Source organism: Microcebus murinus, chromosome 22 (assembly GCF_040939455.1).
Source record: "Microcebus murinus isolate Inina chromosome 22, M.murinus_Inina_mat1.0, whole genome shotgun sequence".
Classification (NCBI taxonomy): domain Eukaryota; kingdom Metazoa; phylum Chordata; class Mammalia; order Primates; family Cheirogaleidae; genus Microcebus; species Microcebus murinus.
In genome coordinates, this window is record NC_134125.1 from 4,836,664 (window position 1) to 4,861,204 (window position 24,541).

Genomic DNA, 24,541 nt, shown 5'->3' on the forward strand with positions numbered 1-24,541 from the left:
ACGTAAACAAGCGCTGACATTACGATAGCTAATCTCAGTTTTGTGGTTCGAGAGAGCTGGCTGCGCCTGGCTGGTGCCCTTGGCTGGCCCCCCGGGTGTGACCTTCCCCTGTCACAGGTGGGCTTGCGGCAGCAGGGGCTCGCCCGGAGCCTCGGACGGTGCCCAGCCAAGCCGGGGCTGCCAGGCGGCGCTGCTGACCCAGCGCCCCCGCATGTGGCCATCGCACTTACGGGCTCTTCCCTCCAGCCCCGTGCCTGCCTGCCACGCCTGGGTAGCAGGCTCTGGCAGGGTGCGGCGCGGCACAGAGAGGCGCCGGAGCACAGAGAGCTGCCTGGCCCAGGGGGACTTGGCTCGCGCTACGGCTCTGTCCCACACGGCCCACTTCCTCCGCCACGCAGCTGGGGCAGCGTGACCCTGACCCACAGCGGGGACACTGCAGGGACCCAGCGTAGTAACGACTGGTGCAAAAGGACTTTGAAAACAGCGGGGCACAAGAGCACAGGAGGTTGTGAGATCGCCACTATCGTTGCTAACACCGTCACCTTTCCAGCATTCGCTCACTGCTCCGCAGACCACGAAGGCATCCAGCTCGTGCGCGGAGCGGGACTCTCATCTTAAGACCAGGTTAGCTCCTTTCTAAACAGGCCAGGGACCTCACCGAAGGGCACAGCTCGCTCCTCCCAACAGCAAATTACCTTTTCCTGACCTTGACCCATCGCAAGGAACTTGAGGCGGTTTCCTCCAAAGCCGCTGCGCTCGGCCAGTTTCATGAGGTCGCTGGCGGGGTCCGAGCCGGGACTGAGGATGAACACGATGGGCGAGTTCGGCGTGCTCTGCTCGAAGATGGCCTCGAAGCTGATCATCGGCGGCTGCACGTACCTGGCGGAGACGCGGAATCAGCCCTCCCAGGAGGACAGCTCCCGGCCGGGGCCGGCCCGCCGGCCAGCGCTGCCTCCGCTCAGGACCCAGGTCCTCTCACTCCCACCTGCCGCGGCTCCGCCCAGCCCTCCTTGCTCTAGAATCCACCTCCCGTGCACGCCCCCCAGCCTGGATGTAAGCTGCAGGAGGGCAGGGCCTCCTCGGCCTCCCCCGGCACACTCCGCACACGCGTGCTGAGCCGGGTGCCTCGGCGGGCCCTGCGGGTGGGCGTGCTCTCCGCATGAAACCCGGAGGTTCCACGGCAACGGTGCCACAGGCCTGTCCTGAATGGTCTGCACGTTCAGCTTTGCGGGCTTTTTAAAATATTAGTTGCTGGCCAGGCGCGGTGCCTCACGCCTGTAATCCTAGCACTCTGGGAGGCTGAGGCGGGAGGATCCCTAGAGGTCAGGAGTTGGAGACCAGCCTGAGCAAGAGCAAGATCCCATCTCTACTAATAATAGAAAGAAATTAATTGGCCAACTAAAAATATATAGAAAAAAATTAGCTGGGCATGGCGGCGCATGCCTGTAGTCCCAGCTGCTCGGGAGACTGAGGCAGGAGGATTGCTTGAGCCCAGGAGTTTGAGGTTGCTGTGAGCTAGGCTGACGCCACAGCACTCACTCTAGCCTGGGCAACAAAGTGAGACTCTGCCTCAAAAAAAAATTAGTTACCAACATATAAAGACTGGGAGGTTTCATGTAAGAATCTGAATTTCTAGCTTCCTTGGAGGAGTCAGAGGATTTAGCCACTCTGGGTATCAGTCACCTGGTATCAGTCGCCGGGTACTAAGGGCAGCTGCCCTCTGGCCCAAGACACACCCAGCTTCACGTAGTCACTCGCACGGCCCACTGGCTGTGAAGGCGTATCTGAGTTGCCGCACCCCTCTTTCCCCCCCGGCTGTCTGTCTGGCTTCGTGCCCCGAGCTAGAGCGACGCTGCCTAGAATGGTGGCCACGCGGTACGTGTGGCTGCTTGGCATGTAAAATGTGGCCAGTTCCAATCGAGACGTGCTGTCAGTGTGAATGCACACAGGATTTTGAAGACTTAATACCAAAGAAAAAGGCATGTAAAATATCTCAATCGTGTTTATATCGATTATACATTAAAATGATATTTTAATATATTCAAGTTAAATAGAATATGTTATTAAAACTAGCTTTAACTGTTTTTTTTTCTAACGTGGCTACTAGAACATTTGAAATTACAGACGTGGCTCACATCGATTTCTGCTGAATGGCGCTGTGCTGGGCCAGCTGCCAAATACGGCTCGAGGGCAGGGCTGCGGCCGTCCTCTCGGGAGCTGCCAGCTGCGGCTCTCTGGGTGCCCAGGTGGGAGGGATGTTAGACCGTCTGCCCCACAGGAAGGGGCAGATAAAACAGCACACTTACTTCTCTCCCATTGTCACGGTCACGTAGTCGGTCACTGCCCGGTACACGCGATCCACACGGAAACAGCGCAAAATAAGCAACTTCTGGAAGGCGGTGATGTGTTTGTCATAACCCAAGGGGAACGGAAGCTGCTCGAGTGAGTCCACGTCATACCACTGGGAAAAGCAAAGCATATTCACTGTGGGCTCAGCTCAGAGATGACACAGACCCCTCACTGTCACGCGAAGTCGCCAGAACCCACTGGGAAGGGAAGGGACTCTGCAGGCGTGTGGACTCATGTAGTCGGCTCTGTCACGCTCCACCCTGGGAGCCGTAACCTTGAGACAGAAGCTGAATCTCAGTCTCCACGGCCCCTCAGGGGACATGATGCAGGGTGCGTGCTCAACAAGTATTTCCTGGACAGACAGATGGACGGATGGATGGATGGGCGGGCAGATGGACGAAAGGAAAGAGGGATGGATGAATGGACAGTCAGACAGATGGATGGATGGGTGGGTGGACGGATGGACAGATGGATGAACATATGGACAGATGGATGGGTGTGCGGGTGGATGGACAGACAGATGGGTGAATGGACAGAGAGATGGATGGATGGACGGACAGATGGATGGGTGGACAGACCGATGGAAGGCTCTCCCGCACAGCTAGCTGCGTTAGCAGAGGAGGGGGCGTCGGAGGGCATGGATTACACCCTGAATGTGTCACTCAGAGGAGTCTGTTCTCGAGTAGGGGGGGGGGGCGAGGCCACAGGCTAAGTCTGGAGATCGCTGGCGGGTCGGGCAGGAGAGGAGGAGGAGAAGGACACGAGCTCACCTCCTGCCAGACCGTGTGATTATCCTCAACATCACTAGGAAGTCGCCCGAAGTCTTCTGAAAACATTTCTGACAAGAGGATGATATCTTCCCAGCCCTGGTCGGACAGCCACCCACAGGGCTTTTTCCATTTGCTTTTCTCCAGTGAGATGTTTCCTAGCGGGAGAGGGAAGCAGTGGCCATCGTGCTGCCCATGCAAAGCGGGCAGCTTAGTACACTTTGACTCCCTCACTCTTGGGAAAAGCCACTTCCCAAGGAGGAGACCGGCAAGAGAAGGCGGCCCCAGCTGGCCCTTGTCACCGCCAGTGACCCCAAGCTGGCGCTCAGCCTCCGCTGTGGCACCCAGCCTCAGGGTAGCGCCGAGGCCAAGGCTGGGTGCTCCCAGTCCAGCCAGCCCCCTGCCCAGGCTGGAATCATCAACTGGAACACTTAATAAGGCAGTGCTGTCGCAAGCCAAGTTTTACGGAGAATTTTTGTTGTTGGTTGTTTTAATGAACAAACTTACATACACATACCACATAAGTCAAGGAAATTGGGAAGAATAAAATCGGGCAAATCCATTACCTTTTAAAAAGAAATCTAATTCTTCCTGGGGGACTCTCCCTTCTGCTTGTTCTATCTTGATAGTCATATTAAAAGAAAAGAGTAGCTTGTGCTTCTCAAACAACCCTGTAGGGAAACACCAGATGGGTATTGATTTAAAAAAATCATTTTAAAAACTGAGTTGCTTACGTACAATATGCTTAAATTTAAGAGGAATGAAATGAAACACCCAAAGTGCATGCATTTAGCCCTCTTTGCACCTAATGTCCATGACTGTCTAAATGCAAAAAAGATGGGCTTGGCTGGGCATGAGGGTGCACACGTATTAAAAAAAAAGATGGGTTCAACTTAGAGGTCATGCCCGAGTGCAGTCCATAGGGACATTCATTTGCATGCAACTGAAATGGCCATGTCTACGGGAGGTTCTCATCACACCCTCCTGGGAAGAGGACAGTAGGGTGGAAAATCAAGTGAGGACAGAACAAGGGCACAGAGCCAGCTTCTCCCCCGAGCGCTGGTGGTTTGCCTGACTCAGTCCATTATAGTCTAGAAGAGATGCCAGCAAACTCTCTGTAAAGGGCCAGACAGTAAATATTTTAGGCTTTGCAATCTAGGTGGTCTCTATCATAGCTACCCAACTCTGCCATCGTAGTGAGAAAATAGCCAGAGACAATATGTATACAAAAGAGTATGGCAGTGTTCCAATAAAACTTTATTGACAAAAGGAGGTTGTGGGCCAGATCTGGACTGCTGGCTGGGGCTTTGCAACCTCTATTGTAGAGGAAGCACACTCCATTGACAGACTCTTTATTGATGGATGCAAAATACTAGATTTCTTCTTCTTTTTTTTTTTTTTTTTACCAGAAGAAATGTGTTTCTGGGGAAACAACGTATAAGTCAAAATTTGCAATTTGAACTCTACTAGATGTGTTAGGAGGGTTGGCTACTTAAATGAGCCCTATAGGAACAACCTCTTTTCCGTCCAACTGTTATGGGCTGGATTATATCCACCCCCCCCCAAACTTCCTATGTTGAAGCCCTAAGCCCCAGTGCCTCAGAATATACTGTATTTGCACACAGGGTCTTTAAAGACGTGATTACGTTAGAATGCACCATTAGCGTCGACTCTAATCCAGTATGGTTAGTGTCTTTGTAAGACAAGGGAAGAAACCACCAGGTTCGTTAGAAGAATAGAATAGAAGAAAGGCCACGTGAGGACACAGTGAGAAAATCGTCATCTGCAAGCCAAGGAGAGTCCTCAGGAGAAGCCAAATCACCAAAACCTTGATCGTGGCCTTCCGGCCTCCAGAACTATGAGAGAATAAATTCCCGTTGTGTAAGCCACCTGGCCTGTGGCATTTTCCAATGGCAGTCCTAGCAAGCTGGGACACCAGCCCCGGGTGGCGTGTGAAATGCCACTCTCAGTACAGTGTCTGGTCAGAGCCCCTCGGGGGCTCACTGCGCAGCAGGCTTCCGGTTAAAAACGGCCGCTCTGGGTTTATATCCCAACTCCTTTCCAAAAATCTACTAAAATAACATGAGACTTAAAAAAAAAAAAAACACTTAGTATAAACTCTGAGAAAATTGGAGAAAAGCAATAGCAACAAAATTTTGCCAACTAAAGACAGATGGACAAGTGATAACTGATTTAGCAGAACTGAAAAAGTTGAATCGTGCGTCAGGGAGGGGCTGCGGCTGAGAAGCGAACCACAGAATCCGTGACGGGCTCAGGAACGGGCAGCTCCGGCGCCTCTGGAAGTGGGGGGTGAGCACGGGGAGTTCACGGAAGACACGCCCAGCCCCCCTCTCACTCTCGTGCTGCCGCGCCGCGGCCCTCCCGCCTCCCCGTGAACTTCGGAAAACACGGAACACGGTCTCTGTGGACGGGCAGGACCAGGCCCGGTGAAGGGAAACCATAATGCAAACACGCCTTTAACTGAAAGCCTCCGCAGCGGTGGTTGCAGTCGCCGGCCGCCTCCTTTTCTCACACCGTGCCCAGACTGCCGACAGCCAGGATTTCATATTTTAGGAAGAGGATGGAAATTTTTCCTTAGGGACTATCGCAGTCTCACGAGAACAGAACTACATATGTTGGCATCTGAGCGTCCCTTCCTTGACACGGCCCAGCCGATCACCCAGCGAAGCCCAAACTGGCCAATCCCGTCCAAGCACGGAGCTCCCCAGTGAACTTTCTAGTTCCACTCTTAACTTTGAATAGATATCCAGGGATCGCCAGACATTTGATGAAAGCTTCTAACTGAACTGCAGATGCCAAAACAAACAAAGGGGAGGGAGACACTCACAGGAAGCAGAGCCTATTTCATGCAAGAAAAATTTAGAAAGCCATCACAGAAATCTTCTGAGAACTAAGTTTCTCTATGAAACAGGAACAGAATGATTTTTTTTTGGAAAAAAAAAAAAAGAGTATTGGTAAAACAAAAGGGGTTCCTGAAAATTAAAAGTATGATAGAAATAAAGTACCCAACAGAAGCATTAGGAGATAAACTTATAAAAAATTTCCCAGAGAACAGCAGCAAAACAAAGACATGGGAAATGCGAGAGAAAAGAAAATTAGAAAATCAGTCAGGGAGGTCCAACATCTAAATAATAGGAGTTCCAGAAAGAGAAAATAGAGAAATTAGAGAGAAGGAAACTATCAAATAATTCAAGAAAAACGTTTGCAGACTGAAGGAAGTGGCTTACAGGTTGAAATGGGCCACCGAGTGCAGATCACAATGAATGAAAGTATGTCCAAGCCAGTCCAAATCATTGTGAAATTTTTGGGTATCTTTGAAAAACAAGGTAAGATACTTCTTTACAAAAAGGATCAGTATTAGAATAACATCAGACTTCTCAAGAGCAATAATGACAGCCAAAGGAAAAATGTGAATGAAAAACTCTATACCCAGGCAAACTATTAATCAAATATGAGAGTAGAATAAAGATATTTTAAGATGTGCATTGTTTCCAAAAATTTTCGAACTATGTACCTTTTTTTTCAGGAAGCTACTAGAGGAGGTACTGCACCAAAATAAGGAGCAAAACACAAATTAGGAAGACACAAGATACAGAAAACAGGAGAATCAACACAAGAGAAATTAATTGGCCAAGTAATATATAGAGAAAAAACTAGCCAGGCATGGTGGCGCATGCCTGTAGTCCCAGCTACTCGGGAGGCTGAGGCAGGAGGATTGCTTGAGCCCAGGAGTTTGAGGTTGCTGTGAGCTAGGCTGACGCCACGGCACTCACTCTAGCCTGGGCAACAAAGCAAGACTCTGTCTCAAAAAATAAAAAAGAAAAAGAGAAAGATACGGTGAATGCCCAAGATCATCATGGGTAGATGCCTGGGTGGAGAGCACTTGGTCCATCCTGAAACAGGTACTTCTTTTTTAGAATTTCCTAAAGGTACCTTGATTTTGGAATCATGTAAAACGTCTAAATTTTTAATTTTAAAAAATCCCTAACAATCCATAGGCAAAATGAAAACATGAACATAACTGGGCATCGAGTTGGTGGTGTACAGAGAGGAACTACTCTGAGTGACACTGAAGCAGTCATCTGTACTTTCCACTAGCACTGTATTCCTTCAGAGACAAAAATGCATTCTGAACTGTTTTCAGCAATCATAGTGGTGGTAGTTGTGATGTAATTGTTATTTTGAGACTATTTGTGTGTGTATGCGTGCGTGTATATGTGTGTGCTGTGAAATAAACAAATGGGTAAATTGATGTATTAATAAGAAAAAAACAGGGTTTTGCATAAGAAAAGGAGATAGATACTGGTGCACTATGAACTTATGGTTACATTTTTAAAATTTCTTAGCTCAATCCACTGAAAAAGCATTGAGCACCCATAGACCTGATATCTTGGTCTCTAAACACCATTTCTTGCTAAGAAAAGAACCAGGACTATTGGATAAATGGCCGATTCCAGGTGAGGGGCAGATTACGGTCACGATGTGCCTCGTGTATCTTTTCCTACCAGAAAGCAGGGAAACTGCCCAAGACTACAGAGTGGAGCAAAAGGACTTGTAAACCAACCTGGAAAGGCTCCAAAGGGCCAAAGGTAGGATGATTTGAACATCAATAAGGACAATTACTGAAATGTATTGAAACATATTAAATATGCTTAAACACGAGTTCATAAGAATATTAAAGAAATTAAAAATAAAGGAAGAGTCATGCATTTGATCTGCCTTTCCCATATATAATTGATCAAAGTTTCTCTTTATAGAAAGCATTTCAGATAAAAATAAATGCAGAATGATTGCAAGAATTAGAATATCACCATTTGCAACCCTTAACAAACAAACAGATTTAGAAAATTCTTTTCATTGGCTGCTAACATCAGAAAAAAGAAAAAGACAATTAGAAATTACATGATTCCTAACAGAAATATACAACACCACACATGAAGTATTCTTACCCCAAACAGAACCTGGATCTGCCCAACTGTAACTCTGTTACAAATTTACAAGAAATATAGGGGACGGAGGAACATTTTAAACACACCACAATGATGCAATAGGCCAGCAATCAGGCTATGGGAAACAACGCAAGACAATCAAGCAGATTCCTTCCACAAATAAATACAACAGGAGAAAAAAACATCAAGTGACATATGACCAATTGTAATATATACAGTCTATAGACCTTATCAGGGTCCTCATTTAAGCAAATGTGAAAAATAACCTATAAGACAATTGGGAACATTTGAAAACTAGATAAATGATATTATAGATTTATTAATTTTTAGGCATGATAGTGGAAATTATGTCTATTTTTGAAGAGGAATCCTTATATTTTAGAGTAGGGATGTGCAAACCATAGCCCAGGGGCCAAATCCAGCCTACTGCCTGTTATTTGTAAATAAAGTTTTATTGGAACACAGCCATGTTCATTCGTTTCCGTATCTGGCTGCTTTTGTCCTATAGTGGCAGAACTGAGTAGTTGTGACAGAAACCACAAAGCCTTCAAAGCCCAAAATATATTCTATTTGGCCTTTTACAAAAAAAGTTTGCTGACCCCTATTTTAGAGATACAAACTGAAATATTTATAAATGATGAATATGCAGCCAATTTTCAAAGTGACCTGTGCTGCCAGGGAACTGTGCTGTGGCATATAAACGAACCCAGAGTTGATCACTGCTGGGTGACGAGTCCACGAAGGATCATTATGCTGTTCCCGTTTGCATACGTATCAAATTGTCCACGATAAAAAGATTTTTAGAATCAGTGCTTTAGGGGTTGAAAAATACCATAGCCATCTGCAAAACAGTGTGGCGTTCTTTGAGAAGTTAAACAAAGTTACCCTATGATCTAGCAATTCCATTCCTAGATACAGACCCAGGAGAATTTAAAACGTATGTTCACACAGAAACGCAAGCATGAATGTTCATAGCAGCGTTATCAGAATAGCCAGACAGCAGAAACAACCCTACTGCCCTTCACCTGTTGAATGGGTAAACGAAACGTGGTCTGTCCCACAACTGAGTATCATTCAGCTATAAAAAGGAATGACATACTAATAACATGCTACAAGCACGGACGAACCGGGAGCACACTAGCTGTGTGAAGGACACCAGCCTGAAAAGTCACAAACCGTGCGATTCCACCGACATGAAACGTCCGGAGCAGGTCACAGAGACAGACCGCAGACTGGCAGTTGCGGGAGACGAGGCCTGGGGGCGTGGGGAGCGGCTGCTAACAGGTGTGGGGTTTCATTTCTGGGCCGATGGAAATGTTCTAGAACTACTTAGGGGTAGTGGCTGCACAACTCTGAATACACCACAAATCATAGAATTGTGCATTTTTAAGAGTGAATTTGTGGTATGTGAATTATGTCTCAATAAAGCTATTTTAAAAATCAATGCTTTAACCCTTTGCTCTCAGATGTCGAGTGTGACTCGACACAGTTAGCAAAAATTATAGAGATTAAAATTACTCTTTGTATCAATAATGTGAAATATCTTAAAAATCCAAATAAATAAGTTTGCATGAAAAGAAACTCCAGTTTTTTATTCTACTGCTGCGCTTTGTAAAATCTGGGGTATTCAAAAAATTAAATCCCGAGTAGAATAAAGGGATCGGGAAGAAAGCAAGCAAGTGCAAAGGGTTAAGCATCCCTCTTTGTCGAGCGAATAGTCGCACTAAAGACTGCCACGTGGCGAGTGTCCGTGATCACAGGTCGAGTTTCCTTAAAGCCCTGTGTCACACACGCCGACTCCATGCCCATCCTGCCGGCGGGGGCGGGGCGGGGGCGGGGCGGGGGCTCACCGGTGCAGCCGTAGTTGTAGATGTTGAAGGTCAGCGTGTCCATGATGTTCTTCAGCCGCTTCAAGAGAATGGAGTCAGGCAGCGACTTCTTCAGGGACAAGCCGAAGACCTCCAGGAAGGCGGTGAGGGAGTACTGGTACATGGAGTTCACCAGGGCCATCTCCGACAGGACGAAGAACAGGATGGCCCCCCTCCTGGCGGCCGGCCGGTAGCCGTCCCGCAGCCGGTCGATGTCCAAGGCCGTCTTCTCCGCCAGCTTGAGCTTCTCCGACACCTGGAGAGGAGGCGCGAGTTACCCTGGGAACAGGAAGGCCGAGTGGCCGGGGACAGCAAAGACGTGCCTGCGATGTCCCGGGGCTGTCAGAGCCTCCAGGCACTGCAGGGACCGAGGGTACCGGCCCCTCGTCAGACGTGGTGGGTGTCTGCGATGGGTGCCCGCTCCCTCTAGTGACAGTCCCTGCCTTTGCATTCCCAAGCACTCCCCTCCCCTCTTCGTCCCACATGTGGGGCTCCCCCCCAACGCCAGAGGAGGAGCGAGTGACCCAGCCAGTCAAGTCCTGGCTTCCCCAGGCTGCGGGACTGGTTCAGGGTGGGCTTGTGACTTAAGTGACTCTCCGGACTCTCTTGAGGATAGGAACAGGAAAAGATTCTCCCCTGTCCCCTTGGACTTGAACCTGAGAGGACACAAGGCCAGACCTGGTCATGTGAACAGCTGGCAGAGAATGAAGCCAACCCAGCAGACCCTGCCCAGACATGGAGAGACACCAAGACCGGATGGTACTTTTTCAAGTCCTGGATCCAGCTGTGCCTGAAGCCAGCCCTGAACTTTTCTGCTTTCTAAGCTGATGACTTCCTTTTACATAAGCCAGGTAAGGCTGCGTTTTCTATCATTCTCAGTTGAAAGAGGCTGACGTGGGGCGCAGAGGTCCCTGGGAACACCTTTAGGACTCCCCTCCCCACAGCACACCTCAGTAGGGGCGTCCTTTTACCATCAGGCAAATCCTCAGGCGAAACAAGGCCTGAGTCCGACGAGAGACAGGCGGGCGGCCCCCCAACCCTCAGCTACGAAGGCCGTGACCATGAACGAGCCCGAGAGCTCAGAGCCCGATTTTCTCACGGAGCAGACCAGGACACAGGCACTCCGAGGACGGGTGCATGTCCCCCACCCCGTCCCGCCCCGCGCCGCCTGCATCTTCCGCCGCGGTTTCCACCTCTGTGGCCTTGGACTTGGTCTCCTCCAGGGTCTGCACCAGCTCCACGTTGTCCAGCATGTTCCCCGTGGAGGTCGCCAGCTCCCGCAGGAGCGAGTCCTCCAGGTCCTTGAGCAGGTTCTTGTTGTCGCTGGTCTCCTGGATGAGGTGCTCCCGCTGCTCCTCCAGCTCCCGCCTCTCGTAGGCCACCAGCACGCTCAGCAGCTGGTCCTCCAGGCCCTTGAGCGTCACTGTGGGGGCAACGGGGGCGCTCGCCGCCTGTGGCCCCGACAGGCCGGTCACTGAGTCTGGCCTGCACCGCCGGGCGGGACAGGCCGAGCACGGTCTAAGCCCATGCGTCGGGGGCACGGGGACACACGTCCTACCAAGACCGCCGCTCTAAAGCAGCAAGGTGACAAAGGTCAGACTGCAAAGTGGTGACGCTGCTCTGCAGCGTGTGGACCAAGGGCAGACGCGCTAAAATAAAGTCCAGGGCCCCCGCCCGCTGGGGGCTCTGAAGTGCACCCAGATCTACTCGCCCATCTAAGCAGCTGCGCGACAGCCCTAGGACACGCGAGACGTGCTGCCCGCCTCCTGCCCCAGACGCGTCACGTACGCTGACACGCACAAACACGGAACAACTCCCTGCCCCAGCAGGGTCTGGTCCCGCATGCCTCGGGACGCGTCGCCCGGGCCTCCTAAAGGCCCCAACCCTGCTAGGGGTTGCTCATCGTCACGAAGAGCTGCGCGGCGAGATGTGACCGTGGGACCGACACGACTGGCGTGCCAGGAAAGCCTGGGCCTGGGGCTGTGGTCCCCACGACAAGCACCTGCGTTTGCCCCGGGGGTTCGTGCATTCTCACCGGTGTAGTTGATCACCATGGCTTTCCCAAACACGGACGGGCCGTATCTGGGATTGGCCAGCTTGGTGTTCAGGTACAGCCTGAAATTCGAGTCGTAGTCGACTTCCTTGTCTCCCAGGATGATAAACTGCCGTCCCTGGGAGAACTTTATGTTCTTCTCCAAGACGTTATCAATCACAGGATCGATGTATTCGTCGACGTCGTGGAACAGGAAAGGAGTCCCGTACTTTATGGACATCTCCAGCTGCTTGAGGAAGTCGGGGTCATTGAAGGAAGCAACCTGGAGGGGAGGAGATGCAGGCGCTGAATGTCAAATGCAGGGGAGAAGGCCTTGGAAGTGGGAGTGAATGAGTCGTAACTTGAGGGCAGCCAGGGGTGTTAAGAAAAAGGAGGAGAGAGAACAGCAAGGTGTGTAACCCATATAAGCCCAGAAATCCATGTGGTTCAGGCTCAGAGCAGCATCTCATTCAAAGAAGATAGGAAGGGAAAGGGGGTTTACTTCTCCCCCTCTCAACAAGCTAGAATGCTTCCTCCTTAAGAAACAGGGCGAGGGCTGGAATCGGACCGGGGACTAGGATTGGCTGGCAATTGCAGAGGTCTCCGGCAGGCTGAGGGAAGAGGGGGTCTAGGGAAAATTCCTGCATTCGTAGTATTTGTCCCATTATCGCCATGTGTGAATGTTAGAGGCAGATGTTCCCCTGACCTTGGGACTCAAGTGGGCTTCCCCCGATAGCATGTGAATACCCGGGAGCAAGGACCAGAAAAATATAAGGAAAAGGTAAAACTGAAAGTCATTAATTTGTTGTTCAGCAAAAAATGATCAGGGCCCCAGCAATTCTGCTCCCAGGTACAAACCCAAGAGAACTGGAAACACGTCCACACAAAAACCTGTACACGGGTGTTCACTGCAGCGTCCTTCACAACATTCGGGAAGTGGAAACCACCCAAGTGTCCACCGACACACAGGTGGAGAGACAAACTGACAAATCCACGCAGTGGACTACCGTTCAGCCGCAGGAAGGAACGGAACACTGACGTGTGCTCCAACACGCGTGAACCTCGGCGGCAGGACACTCAGCGGGAAGAAGCCAGGCACGAAAGGCCACACAGCGTGCGAGTGCATCTGTGTGACCGTGCAGATGGGCCAGTCCATGGGGAAACAGTGGATTGGCGGTTGCCAGGTGCGGGGGGCTGGGAGGGGCCTTCCTGGGGACGGGTGGGGGCGGACGCGAGGGGCGGCGCACCCACCCGCAGGTTGTTCCTCTCTTCCTTCCTCTTGATCCAGTTGAGCGCCTGCTGCTGGGGATCGATGCAGAGCGGGAAGCGGCTGGCCCGCGTGGTGAGGATGCCGTTCTGAATCGACAGCTCGTCGGGGGGCAGCCCCTGGGAGCCCCACCTGAAGGGACAGCCACAGGGACGTCCATTTGTCTCCCCAAGTTGTGAACCAAAGGCCGACGGTGGTGGGATTGGCCTTCCAGAACAATCTACCAATCCGCCCAGGCTGTTCGACCCTCCTCAGGGTCCGGGGAGGAGAGCTGGGGCCAGACCGGTCGCCCAGCCTGCCATTCTGCGCCAGCCGCAGCCCCCGCCAGGCCCCCGGCGACAGCCCCAGCCCGCTGGCTGGCTGGGAGGCGCCGCGCACCTGCTGATCTCCACGTCGTCGGTGAGCAGGCTCTCTAGGCGGAAGGGCTGGCTCAGGGGGATCTCCCGCTCCAGGATGTCGTTCTGCCAGATCTCGTTGACCATCTCGTTGCGGAACTCCCAGGTGAAGGCGCCCTCGTAGCTCAGGAAGGCGGCGCAGAGCAGGCAGTCCCCCAGCAGCTTGACGCGCCGGTGCTTCAGCTCCTCCAGGTCGTTCGTCCACCTGGCGGGCGCAGGGGGGAGGCCAAGGTGAGCAGCTGCCGCCTTCTGGCCACAGTCTAAAGGAACATTCTAGAAGGACCGGCTTGACGCCTTGCTAACAGGGCCAAGAAGGAACATTTTTGAGCTCTTCTTCCTCATACAAAGAGCCCCAGCTCATCTTGCCGTTTCCCGCCCCTGCGCTCCCAGGGTCTCGAAAGACAGCTCAACTCCAGGGCTCGGCAGCGTCCGCGGGACTCACTTTGTCTGAAAGCGATCTATTGAGCAGTGACCACGTTGTTTCCGCACGCCTAATCAGAGACGTGCGAACGGCCCAGCGGAGCCAACGAGCTCGGGCCCCACGGGGCAGAACTCTCCCCCAAGTAAAAGGGAGTGCTCGTTTCCTTTGGCCTCGTCTGGTAAATGTCCAGAGCCCTTCAGGTTCTAGAAATATCGAAAATCGTTTGTTTCCCACAAGCAAACAATATTTTACAGTCTTTTCTTTTCTTTTAATAGAAGGATGTGATGAATCCAGCGTTTTTCGTACCATGCTTACAGATGCCAGATTCGAAACTACCGTCACAGCCAGCGGAAAAGCTACGGCCAAACGGCCTTGCCCGGGGGTGCCGAGCAGGCCACGTGCTTCAGCCTGAAGCCCAGGCCCAAACACGCCACGGGGCCCCTTGGACGGCACCTCTGCAGAACACGCGTGGGCTCCGCCTCCAGACCCCTCCAGGGCGGACCCAGGGGCTCAAGGTCACCAAGAAGGAAACCTTCCCAAACCCAGGGGCGATGGCCGAATGGACCGCTACGCGTCCGCCTCCGTGACCCTGAGAGGTCACGTGACTAACAGCACTCGGCACCCAATAAAAAGGGAGTCCGCGCGACGTCTGTCAACCACCGTAAACGTGGTGATAAGAAAATAAGAACTTGTCACGTGGACACAACGGGAACAAAGCACCGGCCGTGGCAGGGAAGGCCGCCGGCGACACGCGTGCACAGGCCACGGGCGCCGGCCCCGCCGCGCTGACCTGGTGTTCTCGGACCCGAGGCCCGAGATGAGCTTGTCCGCGGCGATCAGCCGCCTCTCCATGATCTCGGCTTCCTCCTGCAGCTTCTGCTTCTCCAGGATGGCCGCCTCGTACTTGGCGCCCAGCGCCTCCAGCTCCCTCTGGATGGCCGCCAGCTCGTTCTGGATCCGCTCCAGCTCCCGCTTCGTCAGGAAGAAATTCCGCTCCAGCCTGGCCACCTGCGTGAAGACAGCGGGCACAGGGATGGGGGCGGGCCGTGCGGCAGGGGTGCAGGGGTCTCGAGGCAGCACGCGCGTCCACACCGATGGTGCCGGGGTCACCGTGGGCTACACTGAGGCTTGCGGCTCCTTCGTGTCCCCTTCAACTGTCTGTGGCAAAAGCTCCTGCACCCAAGGTCACGGGCGGTCGGCTTTTCACCTGTGCTGAGGCCACAGTAGGGTGACTCTGTGGCTGTAGGTGACAAACTCAAAGGAGCACATGGTCACCACCGGTCCTACTCTGGGTCTAACTTTTCTCAGACTCAGGCTCCAAGCGTTCTGATAAAATTCCCGGTTACAAGACAGTGTCAAGTGGACTCAGAATGATCCAATCAACCTCGTTCTCTGTGTTCTGTGCCCTAACGTGTTACTCTGACCCGGTTGTTCTCAACAGGGGCCGATTTTGCCTCCCAGAGGACACGTGGCAATGCCGGAAGACACTTCTGGGTGTCACAGCTCGGGGTGAGGAGGGGCTCCTGGCATCTCGGGGGGCGAGGCCGGGGACGTGGCCACACACCCCGGGACAGCCCCAGTGCCAGCAGCACCGTGGCTGAGAAACTTGGCTCTAGCCCAGGCGCGGCTGCGACATCCTCTACCCCACGCCTTCACACAGAGCCTGAAAATCTTCCAGACCTCGGTTCCATCCGTCCCGCTCACACCTGCGTGAGGGATACGGTTCAGGGTTGCCATGAATCGGGGGGCGGGAAAGGAACTGTTTATGCTCTTTAAAGCCACACCCTGCCAGAGTTTTCTCAGCAAAGCTGTGAGCACGTTAATGCTGACTCCAGCGGGTTGTCCGTGTTGGGGATGGGCGATACCTTCTCTCTTTTGGGCTTGATTTCTCGGAAGACGTCACAGTAGCCCATCACGGCCTCCACGAACTTCAGCATCCCCAGCCCGGCCTTGCTCACGGCTTCCATTTCTTCGATGGTGGTGTTCAGAGTCTTCAGGAGGCCTGCGGTCAAAAGCGCAAGTGTTCGTATGGGTGGCGAGCTTCAACTTGGGAAAATAAAACAGGGATAAATTGCCTGTGGACACAGTCAGCGTAGCAAGTTCCTTATTCCTCAGTGAGCAGAATCTGGGCAGCGCTCCCGGGACCCCGGCGTGGGCCACCCCACGGTGCGTGAGCGGATGTCTGAGATGTGAATAAGGGACATCCTAGGACACCGAGAAGATCCGGGGAATCAGGGCATGACGGGGACCCCCAACAGGCACCAGGGTTGCTCCGCACAGGCCGCTAACCGGGATCTGTCGGCCATCACGGGTCACCTGTCACCTCTACCTGCGTCCTCACCCCAGGAGTCTCTCACACGGAAGGACTCCATCCAGGCAGTATGAGGGACGGGAGTGCCTTGGGTCTTTGTGGCTGTTGTTATTGTTTGTGCTTACTTTACTTTCGTTCTTAAGGGGCTGCGAAAGAGCGTTTGATGATAAGCTGTACTCAAACCGTCAAACACGGTACGAAATGCATTGCTGTTTGCAAAGGACAACGTCAGTCCTCCCTGCCACACACCCACTCGAAGGGAACTCAGGGTTCTGTCACCAAAGATGGAGGGGCTGGCTATGGGTGACGTGGGCCTCTGCCCCTTGCCCGGGCCCCGAAAGACGACTTTATACTGCCAGGAGGGGCGAGGGGAGAAGTCAAGGTCAGACCGCCTCTCTGCGCCACCGTGCGCATCACGTGAGCCGCACGGAGGACAGGCTGGGCTGGGTCCCCGTGAGACGCTCCTGTCTCCCGACCAGGACGACTAGAGCCCACATGAACCCGGCACCCAGTGGCACCCTCGGCCACCCCCACCCCGGCCTCTCTCGCTGTTTCGCATAATGGGCACCGTCTCCCTCGGGGGACAGTCTGTCTCCCGCTCCATCAGCAGGGCCTCGGTGGCACCATTTGACCACAGGGGAGGGCCTGCCGGTGACAAGTCCCCTCCTTGCCGCTCCGTCCCCGTCCCAGAGACCAAGACGCCCAGTCGAGGTCAACCCTGGCCGTGCCCGCATTGGAGCCCGCTCACCTTTGATATTCTTCACCTGGCCCTGGGAGATGGAGTCGAAATCGATCTCCATCAGAGACCGCAGGAAATTTGGGTCGGACATCATGCCCTTGGCGGTTTTCCAGTTGAGCTCTTTGTACCCTTTCATGATGAGGATGCACTCGCAGACCGTCTGCACCTGCTTCGGGGGCTTGGCGAACGACCTGGCGAGGGACAGACACACACTCGGTGGCCCCAGGCGCGGCAGGAGCCGGCTGGAGCAGCTCCAGGCACGACGTCCACCCGGAAGCCGCTCCCCAGAGGCGGCGCCGCACGGAGACACTCAGAGCCAGGTCCCAGCACAGACGGGGCTCCGGTGGGAGCCGCCCCGAGGACAGGGATGGTCCTGGGACCCAGGCGGGGACCAGAGTCTCGGGGGTGGTCATTAAAATGCAAACCGAGGCCACCCCGGGGCCAGGGCGGAGCCTGGGAATCTGTGTCTTAATGACACCCTGGGGTGGCTCCTCAGATTCTACATGGTGGCTGCTGTCATTATTGTCATTATCGCCACCATCTCTCCCCACTCCCAGATGAAGAAACAGGGCTCTGTGTGCTTGCGAAGCAGCCTGGGAGGTCTGGGGTCCCCCGTCTGGGCTCTTCCCAGGCCATGTTGCCCCAGATGTGATTTTTTTTTTTTTTTTTTTGGCTTTGACCAGACGGCCCGTTGCTCTCCTCCTCCAACACTCTGACGTCTGCGCCCTCGACCCCCCAGAGAACTGGGACCCCGGGAGAAACCAGAGGCGGCCTGGGTGCAAAGGCCCGAGGGGGAACTGACTCGCCTCCCAGAGTGGGTGCCCGCCAGCGAACGCCGTGGAGACAGAAGCAAGAGGAGAACGGTGCAGAAAAGACAAAGGAAAAAAGGAAAGGAAGGAAAAGACGGGGAGCAGAGCAGGAGGCAGAGGCCCCTGGAGTGCACAGCCGCAGCGTGGGGAGACAGGCTGCAGCCCAGGCCTCTGTGTTCTGCTCCAGGAGGTGGCCGGGGGGAGCCAGAGAAGGAAGGACAAAGGGACAGGGAGGGACAGAGGGAGACAGAGGCACAGAGCAAGAGAGAGACCGAGCAGAGCAGACAGAGCAGAGCAGAGCAAGAGGCACAGAGCAGAGAGAGACAGAGGGAGGAGACACGGAGCAGACAGCAGTCTGGAGACCTTCTGCGGGGGCACCCCACACCCGCCCGTCTGGCCCCGGATCCCCCCACCCCCTTGCAGACGGGAGTGGGGAGAGGGAACCACAGAGTAAGGAAAAGCCAGGGCAGCGGCCAGGAGGGAGGACACCCAGACTACAGCACAAAGCCGGATGATTAGAGTAATGGCCCTGAGTCACCAGGGAAAGGTTCAATTACGCGGCGCTGACGAAAGCGGGCGATGTTGTCAGCTGGCTTTAAAAGGTCCCCCGTCAGGCTTGATGAAAGCCAGGCCCCGGCCACTGTTCTCTCAATAATCAGGGGTGGAAAGGATCAGTGAGATATTTTCAGATCCAAGACAGAAAGAGCCCCCTGGCCTGAGGGGTGGGGTCCTGCACCCTTGGGCAAGTTAGGAACCAGCCAGGGGTCTCAGTTTTCCCATCTGTAAAGTGGAGACACAGAACCAGAACCTTCCAGCTCCAAAATCCTGTGTGTCAGTAAAAGAGAAGTTCTCTGCTGTCAGCTTACAGACCGTGCCCTGGGACCTCCTCATTTATCCAGAGAGCATCCCGGTCCCCAGTGCTGGATAACAGAGGTGTTTGAGATGCAGAGGCTGCTAGTCAGAGAAACAGAGATGCCCAGCTTCACTGGATTCCTGTCTTCTATCACAAAATAAACCCAGGGATGAGAGAGGGGGGTGCTACATTGCCCTCCCTGGAAGAAAAGAGTCATCACAAACCAGACACCCCGACCGTCTCCGCTTGTCCCTCAAGCCGCCCGCTCGGCCTGCAGAGCCACGGCCCGGGCAGGTCCACATCAGCCACCGTCGGGGCAGCCAGGACCTTCCCCTCCTGACCCCCTACATCATGTCCCAAAACAGACTGCGGCAACGACGCCGCCTGCCGGGCTCGCCGCCAGTAACCCCAGCGACTGCTGCGGAATGAACGAAAGGAAGAAAAGTGAGACAGAAGGCCAGTGACAAAGGGAGCCTTTTATACTGTTATGGTGGAGAAACGTCCACTGCTAATCTTCATTACTCCTCGTCGCCTTAACGTTTAATGACTTCTGCAAAGGGGACTGAGTATTAAAGGAAGGAAGTGCTTTCTTAAGGAATTAATGGATTATGAAATTGCCAGCTGTAAGTGCCGGCTCATTGTGCTTAACATCAAAATGGCCTGAAGAAAGCCAGACTCTAGTCATCTGGAAAAAACAAAGTGGGCCCCGCACAGGGAACCCCGGGAAAGAAATCCCCAATAGATAAAATATTCCAATATAAAAAATTAAACCATAAAGGTGCAGAAAGAAACCACAGGGAAATTATTTTACAGTCTTGCAGTGGCAAAGCCTAACTACAGCACAATATTTAAAAACCACAAAATACTGCTCAAATCTGCCACATAAAAATAAACACGGCAAACACACACACACCACATCAACAAAGTCCAACCACCAGTGACAAAAGCTGGGCAAAGATTTGCAACTCGCGTGATGGATAAAAAGCGAATCTCTGTGTTATAGAAAAAGGCCCTGGAAATGGGTAAGAAGAAACAAAAAGCAACAATAGCAACAACCCAACAGATAAACGGACAAAGCACAAAACAGTTCATGGAAAAGGAAACACATGTAACTTTGATACAGATTTTTCCATATGTGAAAAAAAGGGCCAGCCTCACTCATAATAAGAGAAATGCAAATTAAAACGCACAAATACGGCTCTTCAGCAGCAAGATGAGCAAATCCAAGCGTTGAATGGCACCCTCTGTTGGTGAGGTCGGCAAAAGGCAGGTGCCGCGTGCTTGGATGTCGGGTGAGCGTGGAAACCGGCTCCATCCCCACGGGGCATCCCCGTGGCAGCTGTGGCGTCAGGAAGGCACACAGCCTGGAGCCCAGCAACCCCACCTCCGGAAATGCATCCTACAGGTAGCCCTGCCCTAGTGCACAACGAAACACGAAGTACAGTCGGGTTTCTTCTTTGCCACCGTGTTTGTAAAGCCAAAAGACTGGAGCCGAGCTAAAGGTCCCTCAGCAGGGGATGGTTAAATAAATGACGGCACAGCCCAGCCACACGATGGGATGGGATGGGGCTATTTTAAAATACTGGGGAAGCTCATCATAGATCAACATGCAAAAGACAGTCAAAATGCATCGCTAAGCAGAAGAGATGCAAAATAACGCACAGCGTGTTACCATTTCTATATAAAAGGAAGGAAAAAAAGGATTGATGGTATCCCTCGCTCCCCAAACCCTCGGAATCCAAGTCAGGATCCGAAGAGCCCCCGTGTGGCTGGCTGCCTTGAGCATGCACAGCCCTCTGGAGGGACAGGTGGGAGGCGGACGGCGGTGGTGACCTGTAGCAGAGCAGGGGCGGAACGAAGCCCGGGGAGGACCCAGCGGGGGCTTTTCCAGGTGCGCCTGTGACGCTGGAACCACGGCAACGGCTAACACGTCCACGGCCCCGCACGGGTCTGAGAGCTCATCGTGTCCCGGCGCATGGGACCCTAACACAGACTGTGACCTGGTAGGCCGGGCGCAGTGGCTGGCACCTTGATCTCAGCACTTTGGGGATCACATGACCCCAGGAGTTCAAGACCAGCCTGGGCAACATAGCAAGACCCTGTCTCTACGGAATATTTAAAAATTAGCCGGGTGTGGTGGGGTGTGCCTATAGTCTCAGCTACTCGGGCAGCTGAGGTGGGAAGAGCCCCTGAGCCCAGGAGTTCAAGTTTACAGTGAGCTTGATTGCACCACTATACTCTAGCCTGGGCGACAGAGCAAGGCCTTGCCTCATTAAAAAGAGAGAAAGAAAGAAGACCCTGATGTGGTGGAGACAAATATCATCCACATTTTACAAACAAAGAAACTGAAGCACAGAGAGGTCAGATGACTTGCCAAAGGTCACACAGCAGATAAGGGGCAGAGCCATGCATGAATGTGTTACATGTTCCAATAATGACATTTTAAAAAATGACTCCTTACAGGCCACTTCGACTTTCTCGGGGAGAGCTGGGCACCTGTCCGTAATGTCTGTCTCACTGCAGGGGACACACGTCAAGCTCCCCGAGTGATCCCATGGAACCCCTCCCCCACCCTTCCTTCCTTGGGTTGATGGGGGACTCACAGACCCTTCTCTTCAAATAAATCTCTTTCAAAAATCCTTCCCGACTCTCTGCTCTCACAGTGTCTTCATGCTGCTGCCCTGGGAGCGGTGCCCCAAGTCACGGAACTGTGTATGTTGACGGCCCGTGCCGCCACTCGGCCTGGTGCGCATTCAGACTGCGTCCTGGCGACTCAACTGCCCCACGTGGTGTTGCACTGTCCCATCCTTGTACCTTTGTGGTCTCACACTTTGCGAACACTACGCTGAAATAACGACTTCCGGGTGACCTCCCGGGAAGGACTCAGGTCCCCTGTCCTGGAAGGAGCTGAATCCTGCATCCAATTCCACAAACGTTTCACTAACAAGAATGCAAGGGCACGGCTTTCAACTAGACGTGCTGCTTGGCACACGCAGTAACACGGAGGACCACGGAGAGAGGCCCTATGGAGAACGGGCACCGTCCCGCCAGGAGCCGGCGGCGGAAAGTCAGCCACCGGCCAGAAACGAGAGTGTCCCCAGCGGTGAGACCTGCCTGTGGGGCCACGGGGACCGGCCCGTCTGGGAATGCGCACGCGACCCGGCGAGATGGGGGTCGGCACAGGGCAGGGAGGCCGCGCCGCGCACCTGATCTCCGTCACGTCCGACTTGTCCAGCTTCTGCAGCTCCAGCTTGGCGGCCTCCAGGATGGGCATGACCTCGGCGAGGGCCGCCTCGGCCTCGGCCTTCTCCACCGCAATGATCTTGTTCTGCTCCTCTATCTCCATGGCCTTCTCTTCCGCGAGCTTCTTCTTCTCCTCCGCTGCGGGGGGAGAGGGAGGCCAGTGAAGCCACTGGGAGCGGGGAGGGGCGGGCGCACTTGGCCCCTGGGCCCAGGCCGAGCGCGGAACTCAGGCGGGTCTGCGCCGAGGTCCAGGGAGCTTGGCCGGCGTGGGGTCCCGGGCTCTGCTGGCGGGGCAGACACGCTCACTGTGTCTGGGCCTCAGACTCCAGGCAGCCACTCCAACTCTGCGCTTAGATCCAAAGACTGGGGTCCTTATAAGAAAGCCACGTAAAGACACACGGGGAAGAAGGTCATATGACAATGGAGACAGAGATCAGAGTGACGCACCTATAAGCCACCGAAGGCCACATATTGCCTTCCAGATGCCAGAAGAGGCCAGAAAGGGTTCTCCCAGGTCCTGCCCATACCTGGATTTCAGACTCAAGGCCTCCAGAACTGTGAGAATTCAATTTTGGTTGTTTTAAGCCACCCAGCTCATGGAACTTTGTTATGGCAGCCGTAGGACATCATATGGCAGTAGGCGGCCCATAAACACACCCAGGGTGCTGCGCTGGCAGGATGCCAGCCTCGTGCTGGGGGCTCCTGTACCCCGAGCGTGGACAGGGCCTGTGGCCTGAGATGAAGCCCAAACAGAAGACAGCAGAGCCAAGGAAGGGAAAGGAACGGATTCCCACTGGCACATCTGAGCCCCTAGATCCAGCTGTGCCTGAAGCCAGCACACCTCCAAATCAATGCATTTCCACTTGAGCTTATGTCACTTTGAGCTCAGTTTCCAAAATAGTCCTGATAGGGATGGGCAGCCTGGAGGCAGAGATCCCAGATGAGGTTACCTTCAAAAGTCCAAGTGGGAGCAAAGTGATCCTGGACAAGCATGATGGCAATAGGGAAGGGAAAACAGCCACAGATGGGAAAGCCACTAAATGTGGGGATGGCAAACAGGTCACCCTCAGTCCAAACTGCAGCCTGGGCATCAGGGGAGGGGGCAGAGGGAAGAGGGTATTCTTTGCGCAAAGCACAGGGAGGAAAAGAACAAGTTGCTGCAAGAGTCATGTGGGCACACAGGAATGACACAGTGAACAGGGGACACGTGTCCAGGGAAATGAGCTGGGCCAGGTGACACGGAGAGATCAACGGGGACCCTTCTCAGCCTCACCAAGCGTTCAGCACAAAAACAGGCATCGAGAGTTGCCATGAATGACAGGGAAGGGATCGCCGTCGGTTAAGTTGCTTTGGTTGCGAGCAACAGAAACCAACAAGGTCAGGTTAGGAGAATCTGTTGTGCAGAGAGAGCGTAGCTCAGAGAGGCGCACGATGCCAAAAGACAGACAAGGCAACTCCAGGGATCTGGGCTTGGACGCGTGATGCACAAGAGTCTCTTCACGGCGCTGATGTGGGATGCATGAACTCAAGTTATCTTCGGTCTCACGTTGGCCAATTCGAAATGTGCAGTCCAGGAGAACCAGGGCTGGAGTGTCCATCCTGACAGCACGCTTGGGGACTTGGGGAGGGGCGGTCTGCCCAGGCCACGCTGGGGCGCTGTCACCAGAGTGGTGGCAAGCGGACCCTGTGCACAGGCCTGGTGCGGTGGCAGCGGGACTGAGCCAAGATCACACTCAGAAGCCACACACGTGTGGACTGGAAGGAGAAGGGGGCAGGGAGGTCAGGTGGCTTCTGCACCAGGGAAGTGGCCGCGCAGGATCAGGATCCTAACGATGTACAAGGTGGGCAGGAGACAGGAGCCCAAAGACCTCGAGAGAAGGCGAGGGGCCAGGGCGCGGTCTCCTGTGAGACCTGTGACAGCAGGCGCCCCAGGAGCGGGGCGGCCCAGGCAAGCACAGCCGCTCCGCCAGGAGGCCCAGGTGCAGGGCCAGGAGAGAAGCTTGCAATAGCTTTGGGGAGAACCAGGACAGCCCCACACAAAGGATGCTAGGCTCCGGCCATCTCAACTCCAGGCACTCAGCCCATGTGCTTGTTGAAGGTCAAGAAACTGATGTTTCCACACCCGGTCAAATCCCCAAGCTGCCTGCTGGGGCCCTGCTGAGAGTCTCAGTGCTTACGAAGGGGGACAGGGCTGGCCGGACAGGAGCTTGGGAAGAAACAGGAATCAAAGCATCAGAGATGCCACATTCAGAGCCAACAAGTGACTTCTCAAGGATGTCCCCAGTGGAACCCCGTCCTGTTGGGGCGTGGGCCCGCCCCTGGCCACCCCCGCTTGCCTATGGCGGTGTTGGTGGCGATCTCCTCCAGCAGGGCCTCGCAGGCGGCCGACTTCTCCGCCAGCACGATCTTCTGCTCGGCCAGCTTCTGGTTCAGCTCGTCCAGCTGGATGGCGGCCTCCTTCAGCTTGTCCAGGCCGCCCTCCAGACGCTTGCACTGGGCTGGGGAGAGAGCGGCCGG

At 54.0% G+C, this 24,541-nt stretch overlaps 1 protein-coding gene across 1 annotated transcript in view; it reads right to left on the bottom strand.

The window, feature by feature from the left end:
* DNAH10 (dynein axonemal heavy chain 10) overlaps window positions 1-24,541 on the bottom strand; it is a 123,332-nt gene that overhangs the window by 8,304 nt on the left and 90,487 nt on the right. The window contains exons 56-69 of the mRNA XM_075996477.1: window positions 24,361-24,522; window positions 21,988-22,162; window positions 17,129-17,310; window positions 15,935-16,071; window positions 14,860-15,077; window positions 13,632-13,853; window positions 13,238-13,385; window positions 11,990-12,269; window positions 11,148-11,377; window positions 9,937-10,210; window positions 3,683-3,787; window positions 3,120-3,274; window positions 2,307-2,461; window positions 696-879 (exon numbers count right to left, since the gene is read on the bottom strand). Of these exons, the coding sequence (XP_075852592.1) occupies window positions 696-879; window positions 2,307-2,461; window positions 3,120-3,274; window positions 3,683-3,787; window positions 9,937-10,210; window positions 11,148-11,377; window positions 11,990-12,269; window positions 13,238-13,385; window positions 13,632-13,853; window positions 14,860-15,077; window positions 15,935-16,071; window positions 17,129-17,310; window positions 21,988-22,162; window positions 24,361-24,522 (2,627 nt within the window). The remainder of the gene's footprint in view (window positions 1-695; window positions 880-2,306; window positions 2,462-3,119; window positions 3,275-3,682; window positions 3,788-9,936; window positions 10,211-11,147; window positions 11,378-11,989; window positions 12,270-13,237; window positions 13,386-13,631; window positions 13,854-14,859; window positions 15,078-15,934; window positions 16,072-17,128; window positions 17,311-21,987; window positions 22,163-24,360; window positions 24,523-24,541) is intronic.